At 47.1% G+C, this 26,132-nt stretch overlaps 1 protein-coding gene across 1 annotated transcript in view; it reads left to right on the top strand.

Annotated features, from left to right (window-relative positions):
- Positions 1-25,010, top strand: part of LOC111141470 (serine/threonine kinase 4) — a 94,400-nt gene extending 69,390 nt beyond the window's left edge. The window contains exon 11 of the mRNA XM_022494048.1: positions 20,923-25,010. Coding sequence (XP_022349756.1) covers positions 20,923-21,081 — 159 coding nt within the window. The 3' untranslated portion in view covers positions 21,082-25,010. The remainder of the gene's footprint in view (positions 1-20,922) is intronic.
- The last annotated feature ends 1,122 nt before the right edge of the window (positions 25,011-26,132 follow it).

The following is a 26,132-nucleotide window of genomic DNA, read 5'->3' as shown; positions in this document are numbered from 1 at the left end:
ATTAAATTAGAAAATGCTTTTAGAGGCGCCTCGGTGGCTCAGTGGGTTAAAGCCTCTGCCTTTGGCTCAGGTCATGATCCCAGGGTCCTGGGATCAAGCTCCGCATCAGGCTCTCTGCTCAGCAGGAAGCCTGCTTCCCTTCCTCTCTGCCTGCCTCTCTGCCTACTTGTGATCTCTGTCTGTCAAATAAATAAAATCTTAAAAAAAAAAAAAAAAAAGAAAAAATGCTTTTAAAGTGCTTAGCAGAGTACCTGCCATACAGCAGGCATTCAGTAAATCTGACTTACATGTGTAATGCTTAGGTGGGAGAGATGAGCCACCAGTGGAAGAGCTAAAGACAATGAGGTGAGCTGTCCAAAACAGAGAGGTGGGGGCCACACCCCCAATTTACTTCATGGATTTGTTGTTGAGGGCCCCGGTGTAGCGGCTCCCACTTCCTGGTTCAATGTTGTCCGCCTTGTAGTGTTTATTTCGTACCTAAAATGAGCCTAATTCTGTTGTGACTTTCCTAGTCACAGGGTTTAAATATCAAACGCACTGATTCAGATAGACCTTTTGTGTGTTCTCTCATCAGATTGCTTCCCTTCTGTGCCTGCCTGGAAGCTGTAAGACCTGGAAAGTTCCCACAATGGTGCTCTTTTCCAAAACAGTTTCAATCCTGATGGTGCCCTTGTTAACATGAAATAGCTTGAGTGTTTGTGTGTGTGTGTGTGTGTGTGTGTGTGTGTGTGTGTGTGTCTAAGAGAGAAGAAGAGAGGATCAGAGAAAAAGAGAGACCCACAGAGAGCCGCAGCTGGGAGCTCACACCTGGGAGCGCGGTTTGCACTGCACAGATGCAGGCACAGAAGGGGGCCAGCTGCTGGAGGGGGGCAACCTCCTCCCCTTCACAGATCCACCAGTCCCTTCCGTTTGCTCTTTATTTAGGAAAATCCTATTACATATTAAATACTATTCTAGGATTTTGTAGCCTTTAGGCATGGATGTGCCTTTTTAAAAATCTTATTTATGTTCCTTTTTGTCACTAAACTTTTTCATTTTGAGATAATTGCAGGTTCCCATACAGTTACAAGAGATAGCACGTCCAGGTCCTTTGTACACTGCCGTTTCCGCGCTGGTGATGTCTTATGGAATTAGTGCACTGCCACAACCAGGATGTTGACATTAACACATCCGGATAAGGAACACTTCCATCACCACGAGGCGCACTCCCGCCGGCTTTGATAGTCACACTGTCCACAGCACCTTTCCTGACTCTGGCAACTGCTCATCTCTTCTCCATTTGATGTGTCTCTTTTGGAGTTTAAAGAATCTTCAGGGAGTGGTGTTTCAGATGAAGTCAGGGAATCGGCCGTCCTCTCCCGGGGGCTCTCGTTCCCAGATCCGGCAGGACCAAGCACAAAGTCATCCTCACACACCGTGAAGAGATGTACCATTGCAGATCCTCGAGGTGGTTTTCCACTTGTGAGGTGCGGCTGTCATGATAAAGTGCGGCCATTCTAGGATCTGTTTAAACCGGTTCCTGGCCTGAGCCCAGATCTGGTGATAAAATCCCATATGCCGCCCGTCACTCTGTCCGTGGCGACTGCGCCCTGTGCCAGCTTGGCTGATGAAGGCAGCCGCTGCCCCGAGGCTTATTGGTGAAGCAGTGTCTGACAGTGGTCCCCTGAACCCCGCACTTTGTGCGAGCATTTTTGGAAGCAGTGTTCATTCCTCCTGTGAGAGATCCGGGGTGGGATTTATGTACCTTACATAAGAAGGAACGTGCTGTGCGTGTGCCCGCCTGTGCGCTCACCACCTCTCCTTCCATCTCCGTTTTGTTCCTATGGAAGATAAAAACCTCACAGAAGGCCTCGTCTTTACTTCCTGACTGCTGCCCCCTCCTCCCCGTCCCCTTATTTCCTTCCCCTTCCCTTCTCTGCGCTCTGGGCCCGGGCCTGTTGGACAAGGCTGGGTGGCTCGTCACCCCGAGGAAAGCTCAATGTGACAGCAGAGGCCTTGTCAGGTTTTTGATGGGCACGATGGTCTCCGTGACCTCTCGGAGCTGCTCTGGTGCCGTAGGTGCCTTCCCAGGAAGGGGAGCCTCCCCGGCTGCCCTCAAAGCAGCCCTAGGCAGTCGTGCTCACCCCTGGCCGTGGTTCCACCGCCAGCTCCGGCCAGGTGGGGGGGCCCGGGCGAGGGAGAGCCAGTGTGGCCCTGCTCAGATGTGTTTACCGTTGGAGTTAGTGACACGGGCGGGAGAGCTCTGGTTTGCCACAGAACATACCACTTCCTGTTTGCTGTTTCATACCTGGCCTGTCGAGCTTATTTTTAATCACCTCTGCCATCCCTTGAAAACATTTGCTTTTGTGACCTCCGATTTAACTAATCCCCAAATCATGGACAGTTAGATGGCTTCCAGCTTTTTAATATCAAAAATTGCTTTAGTAAACATCTTCCCATGATATGCACGGCCGTATAATTAATTCCTGCAAGTAGAATGCTTGGGCCAAACTCTATAAATTTGAAGTTTTGATACATATTGTTAGATTTCCCTGTTGTTTTTGGTGCCTGAAGTGCCAGTTTGTGTTATTTATGTAATTACTAATGGCATTCTTGTTTTCCTTATTAATTTCAAAGTAAGGTTATAGGCCTTTTAACATATATATAAAGATACTTTCCTAGTTTTTTTTTTCTTTCTCCAGATTTTTATTTAAATTCCAGTTAACATACAGTGTAATATTAGCTTCAGGTATAGAATTTAGGGATTCATCACTTCCGTACAGCAGCTAGTGCTCAGGACAGGGGCCCTCTTTAATTCCTGTCACCTATTTTCCCCTCTCCCACCTGCCACCTTCCTTGCAGTAACCCTCAGTTTGTTCCTTATAGTTAAGAGTCTGTTTCTTGGCTTGCTTCTCCCTTTTCTTTTTTTTCATGTTCATTTGTTTTCTTTCTGAAATTACACATAGGAGTGAAAGCATATGGTATTTTTCTTTCTCTGACTTATTTTCTTAACATAGTATAGTCTGGCTCCATCCATGTGGCTGGAAATGGCGAGATTTTAGTTTTTTCATGCCTAAGTAATATTCCACTGTGTGTGTGTATATTACATATATATATATATATATATACATATATGTAAAATTTGGTGTGTTTTGATTTAGCAGCTTTTCCTTTGTGGCTTCTGGAATTTTATGCCATGTTTAGAAGTTCCTCACATCCATCCCAGGCTTATTAAAATGGTAACCCTTACTTTGTTTTAGAATGTGTACTTTTTTCTTTTTCCCTATTTATTGTTTGCAAGCATAGGGTAGCAATCCACCTGCATATTTTTCTAATCTGCTAGCCAGTTTTCCTAACAGCCAACAATTTTTAATATACATGGTGAATTTGGAATTACTAAATCTTAATGGCTCCTATCTAAAAGTGTTTGTTTTTATAGATAGACATTTTCCCTTTAAAACTCTGAGTTTCAGTATTTTTCTGCTGTGAAAACCTCTAGGAAGGAGCTGTGAACAGAACACCGTATTGGTTTTGGCATTCACTTTAATGCATCCGAAATAGGCTGATTCTACAGAATTTGATCCAGAGTACTTCTGCGTCCTGTTGTTTTTTTGCCAAGCAAAATTGATTATTTCTACCCACAAGGCCTTCAGTGTTGGACTGAGGAAAGAGTCAGGGGTCCTCCTGAGCTGGTTGTGGTTATATAATTTGGCATCAAGTATGCAATGCTTGTTTTTCTCGTAAGTTTCTATTCTCTAGCCTCCACTGATCAATGCCTCTTACTGCTGAGGAGGTTTTTGGAGGGAAGGGCAAATTCAGATCCTGTTTATTCAAGTCCTACTAATTGTATCTTTCAGATGCTTTTTTTCTTTTTTTCTCCTTGGCAGTTTGATGACTAGATATCAGAAGTCTTTCTTTGACAGTTAGCCCTAGCTCTCTCTTGTACTGTGGGCTTTAGCTGTAGGTTGGACTTGTTGTGCTGGTGTATTTTCCCCTACAGTGATGGGTCGCTCTGTCACATAGATTTTCTTCATGGCTTTCATTAGAGGTGCTTTCAGTAGTTTAAGAATTTACTTGAGTATCTTAGTAACTGGCCAGATTCCTCTTTTGTAGTCATATTCTCCTAAATTATTGTAATTTCTCTTTTTAAAATTTCTTTATTTTTTATTATTTTTTATTTTTTTAATATTTTATTTATTTATTTGACAGAGAGAGACACAGTGAGAGAGGGAACACAAGCAGGGGAAGTGGGAGAGGGAGAAGCAGGCTTCCCGCTGAGCAGGGTGCCTGATGCGGGGCTCGATCCCAGGACTCTGGGATCATGACCTGAGCCGAAGGCAGACACTTAACAACTGAGCCACCCAGGTGCCTCTGTAATTTCTTTTAGAGAAGATTTTATCGTTGATGCTTGTTTTTAGGTTCAGATTGCAGGCAGGGAGACAGAGGCTGTGACTGTGGTTGACAGGCGGTATACATAGTGATTGAAACCACCAGAGTCATTCATTCAGGCTTCATATCCCATCTTTGCACCTGTTATGTCCCCCGGCTAACTCAATTTCCGTACCTTCAAAATGGGTAAAAGTCACACCTATCTCTGTTGTGGGACTGTTGTGAATATCATGTGAGATAATGCATACAAAGCATTTAGGACGGTACCAGGCCCACAGGAAGCACTCAGTAAATGTTATTTTTTGTCATCTGTTCAAGTGTTGCTTTTCCCTCCTGAGATGTTGCAATGCCCCCCCCCCCATAGTGTAAAAGAATACATGCCTGTTACAGAGAGTTTAGAAATTGAAGAAAGGCTTAGGGAAGACAGTTTCTACCTTGGTTCCACAATGCCCGGCAAGGATCAGTTTACATTTTAACCTCACTGCTCCCGGGCTTTTATACTTGCATGTTGTTTTTCATAGCTGAGATCATTCTCTGTGTGTAATATGGTATCTTGATTTTTTTTCTCTTAACTATTTTTTCTCTCATCATTAAAACATTTATGAAATCATCACTTTTTCCCCCCCCCAAAGATTTTTTTTTTTTTTTAATTTGACAGAGATCCCAGGTAGGCAAAGAGGCAGGCGGGGGGTGGGGAGGAAGCAGGCTCCCCGCTAAGCAGAGAGCCCAGTGCGGGGCTCGATCCCAGGACCCTGAGATTGAGGACACTGAGCCACCCAGGTGGCCTTGAAATCATCACTTTCGATGATTCCATGATATTCCCTTACATTGTATTATTTTGTTGAGTAAATCATTCTCTGTTTATTTGGCATTTGGTATTTGCAACTTTTTTTGGTTAGAATTAGGTTAGAATTATAATTTAGGCCATTCTACCTTGTGAAGCCTGGGGTTCTTGCTGTCAGCGACAGATTTAGGAGTTGGGGCTTTGTGTTTGCTTCTGTTGTTTTGTCTATTGGCTGTGTGAGTTCGGGCAGCATTTGAAACATGAGACCTTGTGCCCTCAGACTCTTGCCTTTCTGTTCTGGAGTATTTCCATACTTGTTTGCTTTTTAAATTTTTCTTTTTTTTGGTGAGTTTCTTTTAATAATCATGTGCGGGAAGGAAGATGAATGGAGACCATGGTTAGTATGGTGGCCTCTGTCTCTACATTACCGTGTGGCTATGCCGGAGCTAGCCAGGATAAACACGAGTTGCATGTTAATGGATCTTTACTGGGTAATCATACTGAGCAGTTTCTAGTAAAAAGACTGTCCTAAATCGTTCTTGACAAGGTATACTATTTTTGTTTCAAATTTCTCGTTTTTCTTGTAAAGCTGGGTTTAAAGTATGTTAAGGCTGAATTCATTTGTACTTGGGAATATAATGAGATCTTGTACTTTCTACTTTCAGAAAACCAGCCAAGAACAGCAGTCTGAGAAAGAAGTATGCATCTAGCATCGCCAGGGAAACCTGCTGTTTAGATATGCTTTCTGAGAAAGCACATGGCAAATGAATGTCGTCTTTGTCTCAAGTCACAGCAGCCTGGTTCTGCTAGTGACTCGCGCCGGCTGATTTGAGCTTAGTTTTAAACTCGGTTATTGAAATGGCACTGAGCACAAGACCTAAATGTTGGTTTTGTGACCCCAGGAGGCTGCTTCAACGGTATCAGCCGGTGTGACCTTGACACTGTTTTTCATTTCCTTTGTTTGGCTCTGAGGCTACTTGATCTGTGACCTCTTGGCAGCTTGCTTCTTTTAAAGCTCGTCCTTCATGACCATTTCTTTTCAGCTGTTAAAATATAGGACGATTTTTATCTCAGCCCATGGTGAGCCAGAGTGCAGACCGCGGCTTTTGCGAGTTTTGGTAGTGGTAGTATGAACAGTGAAAAGAAAGACTTGAGACGGAAGTAGCTTGGTGGCGGGAGATCAGAAATGGATCCTAAGATCCACACATAGTCTCCTGGCACCTTCAACCCTGAGCTCGCTTCCCTGTGGCTTCACTAGAAGCGAGGTGACAAGCGGTCTACGCCTCCGAGCCATCGTCTCAAAAAGCTGTTCTGATGCAGCCTTAGTTGAGAATGATGGGTTGTCTGAGGCAAGAGGGTCCTTCCAGGCCAGGTGTGCCAGCTCCTGCCAACAAGAGGCACTGTCCGGCCTTTTCTTGACCAGGTCCGGTCGTTTCTGAGAGGAGGGGAGTTCCACAGTTGGGATGTAGTCCAGACGACTGCTCCAAAGCTCTGCCTGAAGATACTGTGTTTTTTTTTTTTTGTTTTTTTTTGTTTTTTTTGCCCAAGATCTGTCCCCAGGGAACCTCTACCCATGTGTTTATTTTGATTGTTTCTCACAGAAACTGACAGTTGGGATTATCTTGGCTGTTCCATCTTACAGGTAGAGAAAGTAAGAAAGTCTCTTGCTTTTAACCACTTAGTATTATGGTGACTTGACTTGAGAAAACCTTGCCAGTCTTATGCTGACTCATTATTTCCAAGGCAAGTGAGGGAATCTTGGGTGTTCTCTGTATTGTGTTGCTTTGATGATCGCTGTGTGCTTTGTTCTCTCTCTAATCCAGACTATGATGGGAAAAGGACCTGCCCAATAGCAGATATTGGGTGATGCTCCATTAAGAGTACAGACTAGGGTCCGACAGAACCAGATTCAGTTTTGGTCTCTGCCCCTTGCTGACTGTGTAATGCCAAATTATGGAATTCTGCAAGCGTCAAATTCCCCATCTGTAGAAGGGGTTAATAATTATAGCTGTAGACTTAGTTACGATCAAATGAGATTATAATATGGAAAGAGTGATTAATGTAGTGACCAGCTAATAACAGTTAGTAAATATGTTTTCAAATGCTAACTTGAATTACTGTTGTGTTTGTTATTGTTACCGGCGTCATTACACAGCAAGGTCCTAAATCCCACACTGTCCACCAGGTGGCGCCGTCGGGGCGGCTGCTGCTGCTGCTGCTGCTGCTGCTGCTGCTGCTCCCTCCCACCTACGCCCTGCCCTGCCCTACTTTCCCTGATGCTCTCTTGGCTCACTGGGAAGAGCAGTGTTAGCATTCTGAGGAAGGGAGGTAGGCATATAAACAATATCTCTGACCCCTGGAGGGCTCCCCTTCTTTCCTAGGAGAAGTCTTGGGAAGAACCTCTGTGGTTGCCTTGTGGCCAGAACTACAAGTTCTGGGAATGAGCATGTTTGTCCTGCATGTAGGGAAGCACCTTGGTGCAGGAATGGCACCGTTGGGTCTGTTTGTAAAGACTGTTTCATCTTCGGTGGCTCTTCCATTTCCGTGCACATGGTGAGCAGTCTGGCTCCTCCTACTCTGTCCCCGTAGTCCAGATTTCTTAGTCGATGGTCCTTATGGTTTTATTCCAGATAAATCTGGTTGCTGTTTTTTTCCTCCTAGATATCTTCATTTCATCTAAGTTTTAAAATTTTTTGGCATAAAGTTTTGGAAGTTAAAATTTGCAGTATCAGTAATTCCCAACTTGCTTTTTCTTCCCAGTATTTGTTTCTCCTTCTTCTTTTTTAGAAATCAGACTCATCAGAGGTTTTCTATTTTGTTGTTGTTGTTGTTGTTGTTGTTGTTAGTCATTTGAAAGAACCACCTTTTGGTTTTATTGATCCTTGCCGTTGCGCATTGGCTTTAGAATTCATGAATTTATGTTCTTACCTTTATCTGCTTTCTGTGGGTTTATTCTGGGTGTTTTTTCTTCTTTAGTTGGACACTTAAGTTTGTCAATTGTCAGTGATCTCTCTCTTCTAATATCTGCGTATAAGGCTATAAAATCCCCTTTAGGTATTACTTTAAATACCTTCCACAGTTTTTGATGTGTAGTTTTTTGTTTTGTAAAGGCAGTTTATTGAGGTTTCACTTACATACCATAGAGTTTGCTCCTTTTTAAGTGTACAGTTAGATGAGTTTGGACAGATGGATACAGTTGTAAAAACATCACCATAATGAAGATCTAGAACATTTCTATCACCTTGAAAAGTTCCCTCAAGCCTCGGTTTTTGTCCCAGCAGTCTCCTTTCCTACGATGCCATGTGAATGGAATCATACAGAATCTCACCTTTTGTGTTTGGCCCTGCCATTTAGCATGTTGTTGTGAGGTCCATCCGTGTTGTTGCTGTATATGGACTGGTGCCTTCTGATTGCAGCGGGGTTGTCATTGTGTGGCTGTACCACACTGTGTCTTTCTGTTCACCAGTAATGCGGTTTTCAGGGGGAGCCAGTCAGAGTATTTTCATTCTGCACTCAGGCTGTAAATACACTAGACTATTCTGGATTTGAGGTTGTCTGGGCATTTTTTACATTTAAATTTTTATTTGGGGTTTGGCATTTTGGAAGTTTTTCCATTAGTGGGCAAGCATGTGCTCATGTGTACTTACTTCTGCCCTTCCTCCCTGTAGCAGTCTGGGGCCAGTCGGGAGACAGAAACCACAAAGTAAGTTAAACAAGGGCAGTTTAATACAGGGAATTACTGCCTAGGATAAAAGGGTAACTGTAAGATCTAGGGAAACTCTGTGTGCTTCTCTAGGGCTGAGGGAGCATGCCCAAGGGAGGATGAACTACCAGAGATTCTGGGTTCTGTAGAGAAAGCTGACTTCAGCCCATGGCATAACAGAGAGGCTAGACCAGAGCAGGCCCGGGAGTTCTGGGCCAGCCGTAGACTTCCCTCTGCAGGTCAGGTGAGGAGGAGCGGATCTGGAGCCAGTAACATGGGTGAGCAAAGGAGGTCTGGGTGCTGGTGGGGGGCAAGAGGCCTTCAGAGCCTGGGAGCCAAGTTGGGGCTGTGGTGTTCATGTCAACATGGCTACTGAAAGGTTATGGCCAAGCCAAGGCTTCAAGTCTCAGAGAAACTAGGTTCTGGGCTGTCACTGGGCCACACTTCACCAACCGTCCTCACATCCATACTACCAGCCCCTGTGCCTGAGACTCAAGAGAGCCTCTTCCTGCCTGCACTGTCCCTCCAGCCTCTCTGCTGAGAAAATTGAATGTCACACATACTTCAAAGAAGTGCCTCAAGTGCCATCGTTCACCTCAGAGCATTTATCATAGAGAAAGTGCATTCAGAGCCGAGAGGCAATAAATCGGGGACCGATGACCTCCCCCCCGTTCTTTCTCCGAGAAATGCCCTCAGGTCAAAAGCGGTACTACCCGCGTGCTCGTGCTGTCCATAGACGCTTCACGAGGGGACAGGGATTTATGAAAATCAGAACTTACAAAGAATAGGTTTGTAGACACATGTAAATCTCACATTCATCATGATCTGTTGCCACACACGTCATGCTGCCGTCGCTGTCCCCACCGTTTCCGGTCAGGAGAGACTTGATGTTCTGTCAGACCTCAGGGTGGAGGCAGTTTCTTTCTTCATGCTGCTTGCTCATTACAGAGAACATGTAGGATACAAATTTCGAAGAGAGTTGCATACCAGAAAAGCTAAGTGTTGTTTTGTTGTTGTTGTTTTTAAAGCTAAGTGTTTTTAACTCCGAGCTTAGATGAGCTAATACTAGGAATTTGGTGCTCATCCTTTCTGAAAGAAAAAACTAGGACACGTGGTCTTTACAAAGAATTTTTTCTGGTTTGTAAATTTTCACACATGTGAAAAATATTATCATGGCATAAATTAAAGCACATTTGATTATCCATACCCAACTAAACACTTGTTGAAAAGAATAAAGGGCCGACTCAGAATACCAAGAACATACACGTACTAATGCTTTTATAGCATAAGGAATAAAGCCATCTTTTGTACATAGTCTTAAATCAGAAAAATAAAAGAAAAAATGATAAAAATTCCTATTTAGCAGTTAATGTGTTTTTGCATAATTGGAAGTCTTATGTGCACCGCCTCCCCCCCACACCCCTACAGCTCTGACCTTATGTTTCTGACACTGCAGGGGGCTCAGGTTCCCAAGACTCGATGGTCATTACAGAAGGATTGGGACATGCTTTGCAGGTAGAACCAGTCTGCTTTTCTTACAGAATTCTTTTTTTCTCCCCCCTGAAGGATATTGAGAGACTATTTCTTTGTGGGTATTTAGGTTGTAAATCTCTGACACTTCATTACGTGGGAGTACCCAGCAGTAGGGCTCGCAGAGGTTTTATATACTTTTCAGAAATTAAGCACTGTTCCCTTACAAGTTTTCCCACATCAGAAAGTCCAAATTGTAAAAATTCAGGCCTGCAAAGTAGCTTACGCAGAGAGCTTTGCTGCATTCTTGACTAGTTTTCTGTAAACATTTCATTCTTTAGGTGTATTTAAATTGGACCTTCTTTAGTCTGAGATACCTCTCAAGACTGCCTTTATTAAATGAAGTGAGATCAATTTGTATTTTAGCTTTCATTTTGCTTGGGATTCTTTGGGCTTCTTTCATTTGGCAAGATGAGAGAAGGAGGCCTGGCCTGTTTGTTATCTTGGAAATTTCCAGGCCATGAAAGCGTACAGAGGCCCAGCTTGCCGGGATTCTTAGGTGACTAGCTAGCTCTTTTCCTGAATTATTAAGCTACATTAAAACAGCAACTTGGCGCAGTTCGTGTTTTAGGTTTTCATATCTTTTGAAAGATTAATATCCTCACAAGAATGATGATAGGTTGGATGTCTCCTTTCTGGTGGCAGGAGCGTCACACTCTGCTCTATTCTTGTACTCCACCTTCTTTAGACAGTTTCCATTATTCTAGATTAGGTATTCACTAACTTCCTGAAAGTTTTCCTCCCACAATTTAGCTTCCTTCAGTGTGAAATTTGTAAACCAACACAGAGCTGCTCTTAAAAGAATTTTTCTTAAAGAGCTATCATAGGCAACCAAGAGTAGAGTTCATTTTATGTCCTTTTTTCCTTGTAGATTTATTGCAGTCACGACACTGGATATGCTGTTCCTTTTGATTTTGGGGTGCATGGGTCCGTTTGGGGTGATTGATGTCATCTTATTTAACAAGCATACATTATACTCTTAGGTTTATTTATTGATTACGTATTTCCAAAGCTTCTTGAGGGAACTGAAAAAAGTATCATTTTCAAATAAAGATTAGGGATATGTTTCTTTATTAAATATTTATTGAGAACTCTTTTCTGCTGGCCTGACTCTCTGAAAAGATATTAGAGGTAGTTCTTGCTCTTAAATAGCTCCCACTTTAGGGAAAGGAAAAGGTAATTGGAGAGAGGAAGAATTAGAGCGTGTGCTGGACCAGAAGGTTGAACGGGCGTTCCCTAAACTGAGGACAGGGTTATATTCAGCAGATGCCCAGAGGTGTGAAAAAATACGGCGCTTGAAGGGATTTTGAGTAGCCAGTAGTAATGCTGACAGATGAACCCCTAAGTCCTCTCATGTACTCATTTTATTAGTCTCCGGTATCTCAGGTGCACTAGATACTTGAAATAACAAGATTTGCAGGTCATTCAGAAAAAATTCTACAATTCAGACTTTGTTCTGAATTAGAGTGAGTGCTCCTTCTTTTAATATACTGTAAATGTGTATTAAAAAAGGGCAAGATCTTCCTCCCAGAGATGACCACAAGGTTTCTTCCTTCCCTCAACTCCTGTAGTGCACGCTTCCTCCACACGAGGCTGGCTCACGCTTTGCAGTCGGACGTGCTGGGACTCATAGCCTAACCCCAGCACTTATACTTACTGGCTTTGGGACCATGAGCAAATTCCTGTATTTCTCTAAGCCTCAGTTTCTGCCTCTCTCAAGAGGGATATACTCCCACTCATTTTGTGGACCATTCTGCAGATTACGCACAATAATGCATGTGAAGTGCTGAGCACATAGCACTCAACTCAGGGTGGCTCCGATCACAGTCATGAGTCATGTGACACTGTGGCTTAGCTTGTTTCGTGACTTAACCTGCCTCGTTTAGCTCCCCGTGTAGTGTACAGGGATCCTGCTGTATACTTTCTGTGCCATCCACAGCTGTACTCACCCCCCACCTCTGCCGACCCGACCCCTGCCCCAGCCAGGCCTGGCCCGGTGTCTGACAGCGAGCAGGTACTCCCTACATCTTTGTAACTAAAGATGCGATGCCAGGTAGCAGCCATGCGGTGCCTCTTAAGATCCATTATACTTCGGTGTTAGGAGTATGAAAGTTCCTTATGGGTTCTTGCTGTGGAAAGCCAGAGGCATGATGGTAGGGAAAAAAATCTGATTCTGGTCAAAACTTTTTTTCCTTTGACCAAAGACTGTTATAAAACTCACAGAACAAAAACAACAAAATCAGGAGCATTGTGATTTTCAGAGTGAGTTGTGCAAGTTCATGCCAGAACAGAGTTGGAGTAAATTCTAGGCATGTAAAAGCCCTACTTCAGAAATTAATTTTGTCGTGTAAATCGAGGGATGATTTTTGATAAATCACAAAAAACTAACAATATGCAAGTAATAAACTTTGTATTATACTGAAACCCCATCATTAAAAAAAAACACTTCTGCTCCTTGGGCTTCTGTGTGTGCCATTTATCAGATGGTATCCTTCGTACACAGACACATGTGTGGTGGGCGCTGCGCCTCTGGGCGGGGGGCTCCCTGGGTGCGGCCTTCAGGCTGTTTGAAGACAGTCTTGCGGCCCACGTCAGAGCTTGTGTCATTCCATCAGGAGCCTGCCTCGAGCCAAATTTCTTTGTCTTACCCCGGCTTACGGTCTGCGTTTCATTCCAGTCTTCTTGGTTAATATCTGCAGCTCTGTTTTCTTTGGTTGGAATTCCGAGAACAGGTCCGTGGATTGATTTTAAGTCCTCATAAGCTCAAAGTGGGATTGAAGTAATTATTGGTACTAGGTTTTGCGTCAGGAAGATTTTATGAGGGGCTGATAGAAGCGTAATTCGGCATGACCATAATTTGAATCAGAGGAAATTTCCTGTTAAACTTCTCACAGGATTCATTTAAGCAGCAGGATGTGTTGAAATCGAAGGGCCTTACACCGACCTCGCCCGCACAGCTTCACGTGGTTGTCCGCTTGCTTCTTGACTACCTTCTCACTCATCCGCTGGGAGATGACTGCAGCCCCTGAGAATCTGATTTGAGTCACCTCTCCAGTCTAGGATCCACTCCTGGGTAGAGACAGGTTCACATCAAGAAAGGAGAAGTATTTCTTCCTTTTTTTTTTTTTTTTAAGATTTTATTTATTTATTTGACAGACAGAGACCACAAGTAGGCAGAGAGGCAGAGAGAGAGGGGGGAAGCAGGCTCCCCACTGAGCAGAGAGCCTGATGCAGGGCTCGATCCCAGGACCCTGGGACCATGATCTGAGCCGAAGGCAGAGGCTTAACCCACTGAGCCACCCAGGCGCCCCAAGGAGAAGTATTTCTGATGGAGCCAAATCAGTGTCCTAGATGCTTCTGACTGACCCTGGTCCGTCTTCTCTTGCACCTTTGCTTAGCCTCTAGTGGCTGGCGTCGAAGGTACGGGATGGCATGTTGGTGGCATCCTTTGACTATCAAGCTTCCTTGTCATCTTGCCAAATTCCAAAGGCGTGTGTGCTTTCCTCGTTCTGGGCCACCGTAAAACCATCACCTGTGACAGGGCACCAGCCTGACTCACCTGTCCAGAAGGGATGACGTGTCTGAGAAATCTGGTTGTGATACTGGATGCAGAATTATAAGTACGCAAGGGTAGTGTGTGCAGAATTGAAGCTTGTCCTTACACACTTTGACAAGTCTCTCGGGTGGTTTTCTGGGGATACTGCATGACTCTGTTTGTATAGTAGACTTCTGAGGTGAGTTTCCAGCGGCAGAGGAGCCGAACTTTGAACCCTGTACCCGGGTACGGGCCAGACCCATTTGTTCACGATGGGCCTTGTTGCTGGGGCGGGATGAAGCTCTGCTCTACATTTTAATGTGTTTAGTTCAGCTTAACTCTGCTCGTGCAAGACAGGCTGATTCCCTGATTCCTCTGATTCCCGTGAGTTATCACGTGCTTAAGCCAGATCTCAGCTGTTCTCTAGGCTGGTTGACACAGGGTAATTCAGAGTTTCAGAGTTGCTAAGGCTACTTGAGAAGAAAGCAGTTTCCATCAGCCTTCTCTGTTCATGTATCCATGTATTTATAGAGCTGGGAATCCATAATGCTGGGAATCTGAGGATTTTGCTGTGGTCTGGCCTGGAGGAAACAAGCCAGATGCATCGGACTTGGGGTGTCTCCCACAGAGCTCACTAGAGGCCCCTCTGTGTGTGTCCTGCACCATATTGTGAGCTTATCAGGTCAGTTCTTAGAGCAACAGAGCTACTGTTTATATTACTTGCACATTTTCCCAAAAAGGGTTTATTTACTTATTTTTTAAAGATTTTATTTATTTGACAAAGAGAAACACAGTGAGGGGGAACACAAGCAGGGGGAGTGGAAGAGGGAGAAGCACACTTCCTGTTGAGCAGGGAGCCCGATGCAGGGCTCGATCCCAGGACCCTGGGATCAAGACCTGAGCCCAAAGCAGACACTTAACGACTGAGCCACCCAGGCGCCCCTGCATTACTTACGCATTTTCCCCATTTTCCAAAAAAGGACTTAATGTGGTAGCTCCCAAGGGCAGAGCTCCCATGGGACCCGGGGCCACGTGACCCAGAGCCAGCACTCTTACCCCGAAACCTCACTGCTTCCCCGGCACATGCTGCCTTTTACATTCGTGTTGCCCAGCTGCGTTCCTGGCCCAGTAGAGCTGCCGGGAAGGTTGGTTGATTCAATCTGAATGCTGTCCGGCAGCCTCGGATGGGGTCACCGCCCCTCAGCAGCGGTGACTGGCACCTAGTTGGCCCTTGCATAGTTTTACTTGAGGAAAGGTAGTGAGGTAGACAGTGTTGTTCCCATTTTATGGTTGAGAAAACCTGATCCCAGAGAAGTCAGGCGACTTGCCTGAAGTCACCCATCATCACTAGTGGTGGCACTTTTGAAATCAAGGGCCATCAGATGTATTTAATGTCAGCCAAATTTGTAATTCTTCTGGTCTTCCTGTGTGTTTCACTAACATGGGCCTGTTTCCAGAAACCCTTGGGGGTCATGCTTACGGTTTTTCCAGTTCCTTGCTGTATCAACTTTGGGCAGATTGCTTGCCTACTCATCCTCGTTGACCTCATTTGTAAAAGGAGGAGTATCAGATGGGTTACTGCTTAACTCAGTGCCGAGCGCATGGCGTACGCTCAGGTAATGAACGTTTGGCCCCGTGTCTAAGTGTAGAATCCGGTAGTAGGACAGCGTCGTATCCAGCGCAACAGGGTGAGGCTGGGGTTCAGACTAAGCTAGCGCCCACCTGAGGATACAGCGTGTGTCCAGAGAGCACAGCCTTGAAGAGGACACTCCCCTGCACGTGCGTCGTTGCCTTTGCATGCTCAGACAGCAGACGGGGTGCAGGGTGATGGTGAGCGGAATCGAGGTGTTCGTTAGACATTGGTGACCGCGCCCAGATTCCGGGCCTGTCCATGTCCGTTTACTCCAGACTGATGTGTTGATTAGCGTCTGAGTGGCCAGCGGATTCTAAATAACCATGGTTAAGAGGCTTATTTTAGTTTCTCCTCCCTCTGTGACCTCTCTCAGGAAGAGCGCAGAAAATCGCCATGCTTGGTCTGTTCTCTTCGGCACAGCGCACCTTCTTAGGAGCCTGTAGCTCTGGGCTGGGCATTTGTCTTGTCCAGAAGGATCACATTGTCTTCTTTTGATCACCTCATTCTTTCCAGAGTAGTAGTTCTCTTTCATTGCAACAAAAAATCAAAGTGGACGTGCCTGGGAGGGATGACTAAGCCGGGATCGGAGACCTGCTCCTTACCAGTCAGTATCAAAGACAGAAATGGGAATCAAGGGAGCAGAGACTTCCTTTGATTTCAGGAGAATGTTGAGAGTAATAGAAGCTCTCTGAGGGCAGGACTCACTCCCTGGCTCCCCTCTGCATCTCACCCGGAGCCTGTTGCACGTGGTGGTGCTCGGGGAGCTTGCTCCTTGGTTTCTGTGGCTTCCATTACTATTTGGCCGGGAACAAAGGGCGGTTTGTTCTTTCCCTCAACCAGTTTAACACATAATGTAGTGAACAAGACAAAGTCACTGCCCTTGTAGAACTTTCGTCCTAGTAAGAGACACAGCAAGTAAAATAAAAGTCAAAATGATTGATTACAAGGTGCCATGATCATTTTGAAGGAAGTAAACTAGGGGCTGAGAGAACAAGGCATGGAGGGGAGGCGACCTTTCTAGAGAAGATGCTCAGGGAGGGCTTGGTCAGATTCTCTGAGGAGTTGCCCTGTGAGCTAAGGCCTAAAGGAGAAGGGGGAACTGGGGACGAGCCATCCAGGCAGAAGGATCAGTCACTGTGTAGTCACTAAGGCCAGAAAGAGTGTGGTTTGTTTGAGGATTTGAAGTAAAGGGTGGCTAGAGGGTCCTGAGCAAAGGGGAGAGTGGCAGGTGATGAAGTTCAAGGGGACAGTGGGACCAGAGATGGAGGGCCTCCGTAGCCCTGGTGCATTATTGGATTTTATGCTAAGTGCAGCAGGAAACATAGAGGGATGTGATCTGGTTCGTTTCTGTATTTTTAATTATGCTTGTTGCTGTGAGATGCTGGCAGCCTGGATTGAAGGGTTGGATTCGAGTTATGTCCATGTTTTAGAGATATGGGCAGGGGTGGTGAGGGGAAGGAAGGTGGTGAGGGGAAGGAAGAAGCAGGGATGATTCTGGGCACCTGGTAGAATGGCGGTACCACTCTGAGATGGGGCAGACCAGATGTGAGAACTGGTTTGGGGGTGAGGGAACGGATTAAGGTGCCGGATTTCCATGAGCTGATCCAGGGCCCCCGTGTGCAGTAGGATCTGCCCCTGGATGCATGAGCCTGGTGTGCAGAGGAGAATGCTGCTCTGGAGCCGTACTCTGTGGGAGTCGCAGTACAGAGAGGATGTGTAAATGCCCGGGGGCAGAAAGGTCCTGAAAGGTGGTACTTCCTGACGCCACTGTAAGCAGCTCAAGCTCTCTGCACATTTGCTCCTTCAGAAAGCTGGCTCGCAGAACCGGAGCACCACAGGTGCTCCACGGCAAGGCATTGAAATATATTTATGCTCCCAAGGACCAGGAAGGTGAGATGCTACTTTTGGTGCCACGGAACCATTCTCTGAGCTTGTTTACAGAAAAATCCATATCTGGAGTGTGACCGAGGCTTTAGTGGTGACTGGCTGGCTGTGTCTTAATGGGCCACGTGTAACATAAGCCCAGAGCCTTAGAGCAAGTAAAGTAGTCTGAAGGTGGCGGAGGTACAGCAAGGGTGCTCGTTGCCTCCAGATTAGATCAAGGGCGGAAGCTGCAAAGAAATTGGACACCTCGAAGCCGACCGGAGACAGGCAGCAATTACTTTATGAGAGTTTTGCTGTGAGGAAAAAGAGGAGGTTGTGGAATGATGGTCATCAGACTTGAGGAATTACAAGAAACACTCGAGTAGCTTCTTTAGCGAGCAAAATCCTCACCTCCCGGAGAGTGAGCGTGAGCGAGTTGCTCGTGACTTCTAACCTTTAACTGGTGATTCCGATGCTCACGATCCATGGGTCCTACAGAGAGAAACACTGAGTGTAAGAAGACCTGAGGTCATCTTGGCAGCCCGCTAAGGGTGGCAGCTGGGGCCGGGGGGGGTGCGGGGATGGGCGCGGAGGCCTGGCAGGCAGGGGGGGTTTGTCTGAAGCTGCAGAACAAGCCCGAGAGCCAGGGCCGCTCCCCTGACCTTGATGTCTTCATCCTGCCGTGACGCTCAGTCCTGATTCAAGGTGAAGAGCGAGCGGGCCTCCCAATTCCCAGCTCCCCTCCCTTCACTGAGGGTTTTCTTTCCTTTCCCCTGACACCCTCTCGTGTAAGAGTAACCTTCTGATTGACCGAGTTCATTCTCCGGTGTCTGTCTCGCCTCCTAAAATGCAAGCTTCACAAGGGCAGTGATATTTGGGTTTTGGTTCTCTTATCCTGGGTGCCTTAGGCAGTGCCTAGCCCATGGTAGGTGTTCAGTGCGTATTTGATGGGTGTGTGGATGAAAAACATTTTGTTAAACTATAAATAAGTTAACAGATGTTGTAGGAAAATGCCGACCCTTACACATTGTTAGCCTGAAATAGAGTAGAATATTTTCTTTTTTACTTGTGTGATTCTGGCTTGGATCAGAACAGTATGTTTATGGGAGATTCATTAGAGACTTTTCAAAATATTAATAATAACAGCAGTAGTAATGACAGCAACAATAGCAGGTATTAGTAACTGTGGGGGTGAGTCCGGCTTATGGAATGCTTACTGTCTGCGAAATGCATACCCCATGAGGTTCTGCGCTGAAAACATCACACCCGTTACCCCACCTGGTCCTCGTGAGAGCCGAGAATGGCGGAACGGGGGTCTCTTCTCCAGAGGAGGACACGAGGCTCAAAGGTGAAGTCACTCATCCAGGGTCGCACAGCCACTAGAGACACACCATCTGGGATCTTAAAGATTAATACCTCAACTCCCAGTAACACTCGGTGTTAGGTTTGGGGCAATTTCTTTTTGGAGGAGGAACTGAAAAGGCTAAAAATGAGGCGAGCATTGCTCTTTGGAGAGTTCCCAGCCCAGAACACCCTCCAGCTGGTCTGAAACACAGGCTGGAAAGGAGATGTGGTTTTATGGGTGCAGCTTTCCAGCATCCCACCCCCTCGGCTCTGCGTTCCCACATCACAAAGAGCCTTTCGTCTTGAACTGTTGGGCTTTTCTTGCTTCTCAGACCACCTCCCTGAAGCAGGCCAAGGCAAATTCCTGTGGCGACAGGGCACTAAACCATTCCTGGGGAGGCCACAGTAGCCCTTCCCCCTCGGTCGCACCCCACCCTGGAGAGGAAGGGCAGACAGAGGCTCCTTCACCCCCTTCCCACACCACTTCCCTGCTGAGGCCTCAGGAAGGGGCTGGGGGACACAGTGACTCCATAAATGTCTCCCCAAAGATGTGAGTGGGCCTTTGAGTTCTTGGAACACTGCACCTATTAGACTGGTTTAAGCTCACAGTTCATCACCACCTGCTGTGGTCAATGGCGGCTTTCATTCCCACCCCTGCCAGCCAGGACAGGCCTTGCTCGGACTCAGTGACACTCCATACACGGCGGCGAAACCACTCGCCCCACAGCAGCAGTCATGGGGTGAACATGAGCACACTCCTGGGCTCTGGTAAAGAGAGAGGCTTGAGACACGTGCTGCCGTCTTTAAGGACACGCTGCAGCGGGCATGTGCCAGCATCTCGACGGCCATGATCTCATTTAATTCTCATGATAAGCACCATGAGGCATGGCTGTCCCACTTCCATAGGGGAGGACGGCCTGGAGAGACGGGTGACTTGCCAGAGTCTCAGCATTTGCAAGAGGCAGAGCCATGTTTTCATTACAGATTGAGTCGGTTCTCAAACCTGGGCTTTGTGAGTCTGCTCGTCTGTGATTCCAGTTAGGGGCAAGAACTCTGGAGCCTCATCACCTGGATCTGAACAGTGATCCTGCCACTTTCTAGCCAGGAGACACTGGGCAGGTTACTTCCCCGCCCTCTTCCTTGTTCCTCTGTAACACAGGAATAATAATATATGCAAATCATCATAGGGTTGTTGCCAGGATTAAATGAACGGATGTGTGTAGAGCATAGAGTATCCGGCACACAGAAAGCACTGTGTAAGTGCTGGCTCTTATTATTAGTTTATATATCAAGTCCTGCTGTTCCCCCTGGATGATGGAAACTTAATTGCAGAGGTTTCCAACTATGCTTCCCACTCCCCGCCCGAGGCTTATGTCTCGTTCTCGAGATGCTCGTGTAGGTAATGCGTACAAAGCACTTCCGGGGTGCCTGGTGTATGGTTAGCACCCAGTAAGTGTTAGTGATGACCAGTGTGGCCGTACCTAAGTCACTGGGGGGCGGTGGGGGGACAGCATCTGATCCTCAGTGAGCATCCACTCTCCCTGGTGTGGGACCCAGACAGAGACACGGTCACCATCCAGAGGCTCGTCTCCTGGGTAGGACAAGAACTAGGGGCAAGCATTATTTTGCATACACCAAGAGGCTGTTACTTTTTTTTTTTTTTAATATTTTATTTATTTATTTGACAGAGAGAGATCACAAGTAGGCAGAGAGGCAGGCAGAGAGAGAGAGAGGAGGAAGCAGGCTCTCTGCGGAGCAGAGCCCGATACAGAACTTGATCCCAGGATCCAGAAATCATGACCTGAGCCGAAGGCAGAGGCCGAACCCACTGAGCCACCCAGGTGCCCCGTGGCTCTTACTTTAATGCCCTAACAATGCATCAATAACGTAATTCACTGAAAGGAGAGATGAAAATATGACTGGTTAAGTTCTTGGTCAAGGCAGAGTAAATCAGAGAAATTAGCGCTTAGAACTTGTCTAGGGATAAATTGTGTCCAAAGAGCTTGGGGCGTACCATTCGCGAATGAATTGTCACTTTCCAACCGCCGCCACCCCAGACTCTGGGAAGACCCTTCCCTTCCGGGTGCTCAGACCGCTTGGGCTTCTCGGCTGTTCTGTGCTGACCTGGGCTTTGTCGTGACCATACTTTCCACTTCTTCTAGCTTAAGAGTTGGACAGTGGAGGACCTTCAGAAGAGGCTCCTGGCCCTCGACCCCATGATGGAGCAAGAGATTGAAGAGATCCGACAGAAGTACCAGTCCAAGAGGCAGCCAATCCTGGACGCCATTGAGGCTAAGAAACGGCGGCAACAAAACTTCTGAGGGAGGGAGGCCCGGCACGCCCGCCCGCACCCCAGCTTCGGTGACCTCGGGCCGCTCGCTGCTCGGGCTTGTCCGCCGACGCTCCTGCCCCGTCGTCCCTCCACAGCACCTTCACCTTCGTGAACTCAGGAAGTGCGCCGGTGGGAAGGGCTGCCCCCGTCAGCGTGCTGCCTCGCGCATGTGTTTAAGTTGGTCAGTTAGAGTATCTCACAGGATTTGTATTGGCGCTTTTAAACTCAGAGTTTTAAACCCCAGGAACAAAGACTCCAGGATGTGATAGCTGGGAAAGTGTTACATGTTGTCTTGACTTTCTTCTCCCAATAGCTTTTGATTGTTCTTTCTGGAAGACTTTTTAAAAATATATAAATATGCACATATATATATAAATTATAACTGGATTCCCCACCGAGTGTGGTGGCATCTCTGTACAGGTACAGTTTTAAACAGTTGGCCTCTTTTCTGTAAGATTATGGTACTGTGGGACAGGAGGGCTGGTGACGCCGGGAGGCTGTCGGGGTCACTCCGCTCCCAGGACCCAAGCTCACCCTTCTGCAGGGCTGCGTTTAAAAATTTAGGTTTGGGCCAGTTCTTCCCCAGGGTTTCAGCCTTGTGTGGGTCATCTCTGGCTTCTGGAGCTGTGGACCATGTCCGAGGGACAGCCTTGAGAGTCTGTGTTTACTTCTTGAGTCCCAGGAGAAGCCTGGCATCCTCTTTGCAAACGGCCCCTTGTGGCTTCAATGCCTTTCATCCATCTGCACTCTCCCGACCGCCTCGAGTCACAGCACAGATACTGCCCAGTGCCTTAAGAGGAGACGTGACCCAGTGCAGGGACGGGCCTGCCAGGACCTCTCCACACACATGGGGCTGTGTGCAGTCTGCAGAAGGGAAGGTGTGTCCAGAGTCCTCATTGTTCATGTGAAGATCGCACGGGGCACCTTGCTCCACATTCCTTACAGACAGGGGTAGAGGGCATTGTTTTTGTGATCACATTCCAATATGTGACTGTTTTCCTTTTTATTTTACTGCTGAGGGGTCTGGAAAGGATACATGAATATCAGACTGAGACCTGTTCCCCAGGAGAGCTCTATCTGGGCCCGTGTAATGCCAGGGCTGGAAGGGACCCCAGGTATCATCTGGCCCGACTGAGGCTCGGAGAGGGGAAGGGACAGGGTGACCAAATCACAAAGCAAATTGAAGTAAGAGGTGGGACGAGACCATCGCTCCTCCTGGGCCACTAATCCAAGCGTTCCCTTTCCCAGGGGGAGAAACCGGTGTCAGTTTGGGTTAAGTTGTCCCGGGGCGCCCTACCAAGGGCGGCTTGCTCGTACTTGGTTTCAGCAGTGGATGACTGGCTAGGGTGGGACCCCCAGGGAAAGCCAGACGGTTCGGGCTCGACCAGTCCGTGACTCTGCAGCCTCTGCCGGACAGCGGACCGCACCACGCAGGCGATCTGGGGCCTCGGGCGGATCCAGAGGGCTTCACAGAAACCGCACTGAGCCATCCCTCTGCAGCACTGGCTCGAGGCCGCATGGCGTGTAGTCACACGGCAAAGAGGAGACAGCAAAGAAAGGCAAATGTCTGCTTATTTTTTAATGTCTCTTCCCCTCAGGTGGGGAGCTCTGACTGGGCTGCACCTAAAGATAGTGTAATTTGACTCCATAATTGCTTTTGCTTCCCAAACCTAGGAATCAATGGAATGGCAGGGAATGTTCCTCTCTCTTCTCTGGCCAGATTCTGGTCTTTGCAATTAAAGCCAGTTTTTTAAAAATGTGAGAGGCCGTGGTTGGTCTGCAGGGTTTGGCCAGTTAGGCAGCTACAGAGAACAGAGGATCCCACTAGAAGGATTGATGGCAGCTAGCATTCACTGACCACTTAGTATATGCCCGGCACTGAGCTAGGTCGGTGGGCTTTTTATAGATGTCCGATCCAAACCTCACCACAACTCCCAAGTTAAGTACTTGATCTCCGCCTCATAGGTGAAGGAGTAAGTTCAGAGAGAAAAAGGCAACGTGTCTCCCGGGGCTGTACGGCTAGTGAGTGGCAGAATCAGGATTCATGGCATCACCACGTGCGACCAGTATTTACAGGGAAGAGGAAAATAACAAGTCTTTAAAATGAAGTGACTACCTTTTCTTGCACAGAAGAGATAACTCCAACGGGCAGTTTTAGGTTGGGAAATGGCTGAGTTAGTGGTCAAGTCTGACAGCCAAGTGAGCCCCACCAACCTCAGCACGGAGCGTGCATTCCCCCACACCATCTGCTGTGCTCGCGAGCAGGCCTGCCTCAGCCTCTTCCATTTTAGAAAGGACTTTGCACTTGGCCAGACAGGATGGGAAGTGCCCATTTCTTCCTTCCTAAGCTAGAGCCAAGTAAAAGAAAGTTTCAGTTTTTCCCCGTAAATATTCTTGGGTCATGAATCTTGATCCGGACTTGATTCTGTTCCAGGCCTATGTGCACCCGCCCATGCGGGCCCAGCACAGAACACCGCTCCCCAGTCTCACTGGACAGAGCCTCTGGCCAGGAGTCCATTTCTTTGGCGCAGGTCCATTTCCTGACACAGTGTATTTGTGTCCTGGTGATGGACAGGCAGAGGGGTGAGTCCTGGTTGTCTTTCCCAGGAGCACTAGCTTCCGGATAAGTCCGAGAGCTCTCCTTGAGCCTTGAGCTTCAGCATCTGCGACTTGAGCTCCCGGGGAACCCTGTGGCCCTCACCTCGTCTCTCCTTTTAAGAAACAATGACCCACACCTAATTGTGTCTTTAAAAAAATCTCAAATTCTCTAAGGATATCTTGATTGCTTCCTCATCAGTAATTCTGAAGCAGATTTCTATTTTTCTTTTTCCTTTGTCCTTTCTCCCAACCACCAGCTGTGTGGATGGATAAATAGATAGATAGGTAGATAGATGGATGGATGGATGGATGAATGTTTGGCTGGCTGGCTGGCTAGACAGACAGATGGATAGATAGGACCAGTACGCTGAAGTGATTTAAGAGCTATAGCTTTGAGTCCTTGAGACTGTATATTCTGACCCAGGAAACAATTATTTAGCAGCTGCCAGATGCCAGAGACTTATTATACCATTAAATTTCAATAGCTCTTACCAATAGCAGAAATGAGAGCAGTGACATCACTCTAGCTCCTACAGATATTAAAAGGCTAAGAACAATGTCATGAACAACTTTATGCTAATAAATTCAGCAACTTGAACAAAATGGACAAATTCCCTGAAAGATACAAAACACCAAAGCTCACTCCATAGATAATTTGAATCGCCCTCTGTTCAAACTTAATAGCTCTGGGAAATCTAGGTATTATGGTCCTCCTTTTACAGAGAAGGAAACTGAGGCTCAGAGAGGCAAAGTCTGTCGCTCAAGGTCGTGCAGCTAAAATACGGCGGAGCTTGGATTCCAGGGCAGGTCTGATTCTGATTCTAGTGCCCTTTCCAGCAGATACCACGTTGCCTCTAAAGATCGCAGCTCCTCAGCCTCCCACCCCGTCCTTCCTTACACACTGTGTGTTTTCATCAGGATTATATTCACTGTATTTAGATTCTGTGTTCTTTTTTGTGTTTGGGGAAAAAAAAAATCTCTTCCACCAGCTTGCTCTCGAACCAACTTGGAAAAAGCTTAAATGCTATTGCTGATGTACAACTTAAAAATGTGAAGTTTGTAGCTTTAACTTTTTGTAATGAAAACTAATAACACTGGCTGAAGTGCTGACTTGAAATGCTATTTTATAAAGTTTGGATGTAAATAATCAGTCAAGGTCAGCAGTTCGTGTATGTCTGAGAGATGGCTTCCTCCCTGCACCCCACCCCCTTTTTTTTTTTAAATTCGAGGTGCTTCCTGTGTGCTTTTATGTTAGAATTTGTTGTTCTCCCTACTTCCTACACATTGCCACCTTTGTTTTAAATAAACTGTCCTTTGGAACACGAGACTTTCTTCTTTTTAAAAATGAGATCCCCATCTGTAGCCTGGATCATGGTGTTGTGAACCTTTGTGCACCTCTGTGGTGTGTTTATTCCAGAATCCGAAGCTGGGGGCGCAGAGGGTAGGGTAGGGAGAAGACTTTTGTTGGATGCCTGCTGTGTACCAGGTCCTGAGCTGGTTGGCAGGGATGTAAAGACAAGCCAGGCGCAGTTCTTGCAGACCAGACTGGGCATTGGTCCAGCACATGAGCGCCCACGGGTGCCCACGGAGACGCCACGGTAGACGGAAGTGCACTGAGCGTGGACACAGGAGGGGGAGTGACAATGAATTCTGCCGGGTGTCCCCCAAAGCTTTTCTGGAGGAGGTAATACATCCTGAACTTAAAAATGAGCCAGAGATGGCCAGGACAAGAAAGGGCAAGAAGTGAGAGTGAGCGGCCTCTGCCGAGGGTCTGGTGTGAGGGTCTGGGCGCAGGGCCGTCTGGGCTCCCTTCCTCCGGGTCCGTTGTGGCTTGGGCCTGGGCCCGGTGCAGCCCCGCGTTCCGAGGGAAGCTGCCTTCGTAGGGCCCATCCTTGTCCAGAAATATTTCCCTCTCCTGACCCTGGGTTCTCCCAGAGTTCGCTCCAGAGCAGGAAGGAATAGAGTGACACCAAAAATTAAGTGCGAGTCTCTTGAGTCACATCGCTCTTCCGTACTTGATGTAATAGTCTCTTTGCGTATCTGTCACACTGTTCCGTCCGCCTCTCTGGGAGTGGGGGATGTGTGCTTTTGTTGCCTAGTTTACTCCCCGGTGGCCAGCGTAGATGACAGATGTTCCCCGTTGTTCAGACTGAGAACCTGGGGCCCAAAGGAGGGGAGGAGAGACGAAGTAAATGCGCGTTGCCTGAGCACTTCCTGCGTGGCAGACACATGCCAGAGCCTTTCCGATGGTTTCATCTTTGCTCCACAGACCCTGAAGCATCCCAGAGATCGTGATTCTAACAGCGCGCAGGACGGCCCGCTGGGAGTGTTCTGGAGACGTGTCAGGCCAGTTTCCTGGTGACCATGATCACCAGGTCCCCTCAGCACTGAGCACACAGGGGTGCTCGATGTGCTGCGGTGCGTTCGGGGACAGCTCCGCCC

This window comes from Enhydra lutris, unplaced genomic scaffold, assembly GCF_002288905.1.
Source record: "Enhydra lutris kenyoni isolate GAN:26980312 unplaced genomic scaffold, ASM228890v2 scaffoldscaffold6, whole genome shotgun sequence".
Classification (NCBI taxonomy): Eukaryota; Metazoa; Chordata; class Mammalia; order Carnivora; family Mustelidae; genus Enhydra; species Enhydra lutris.
This window is presented reverse-complemented; position numbering and strand designations above follow the sequence as displayed.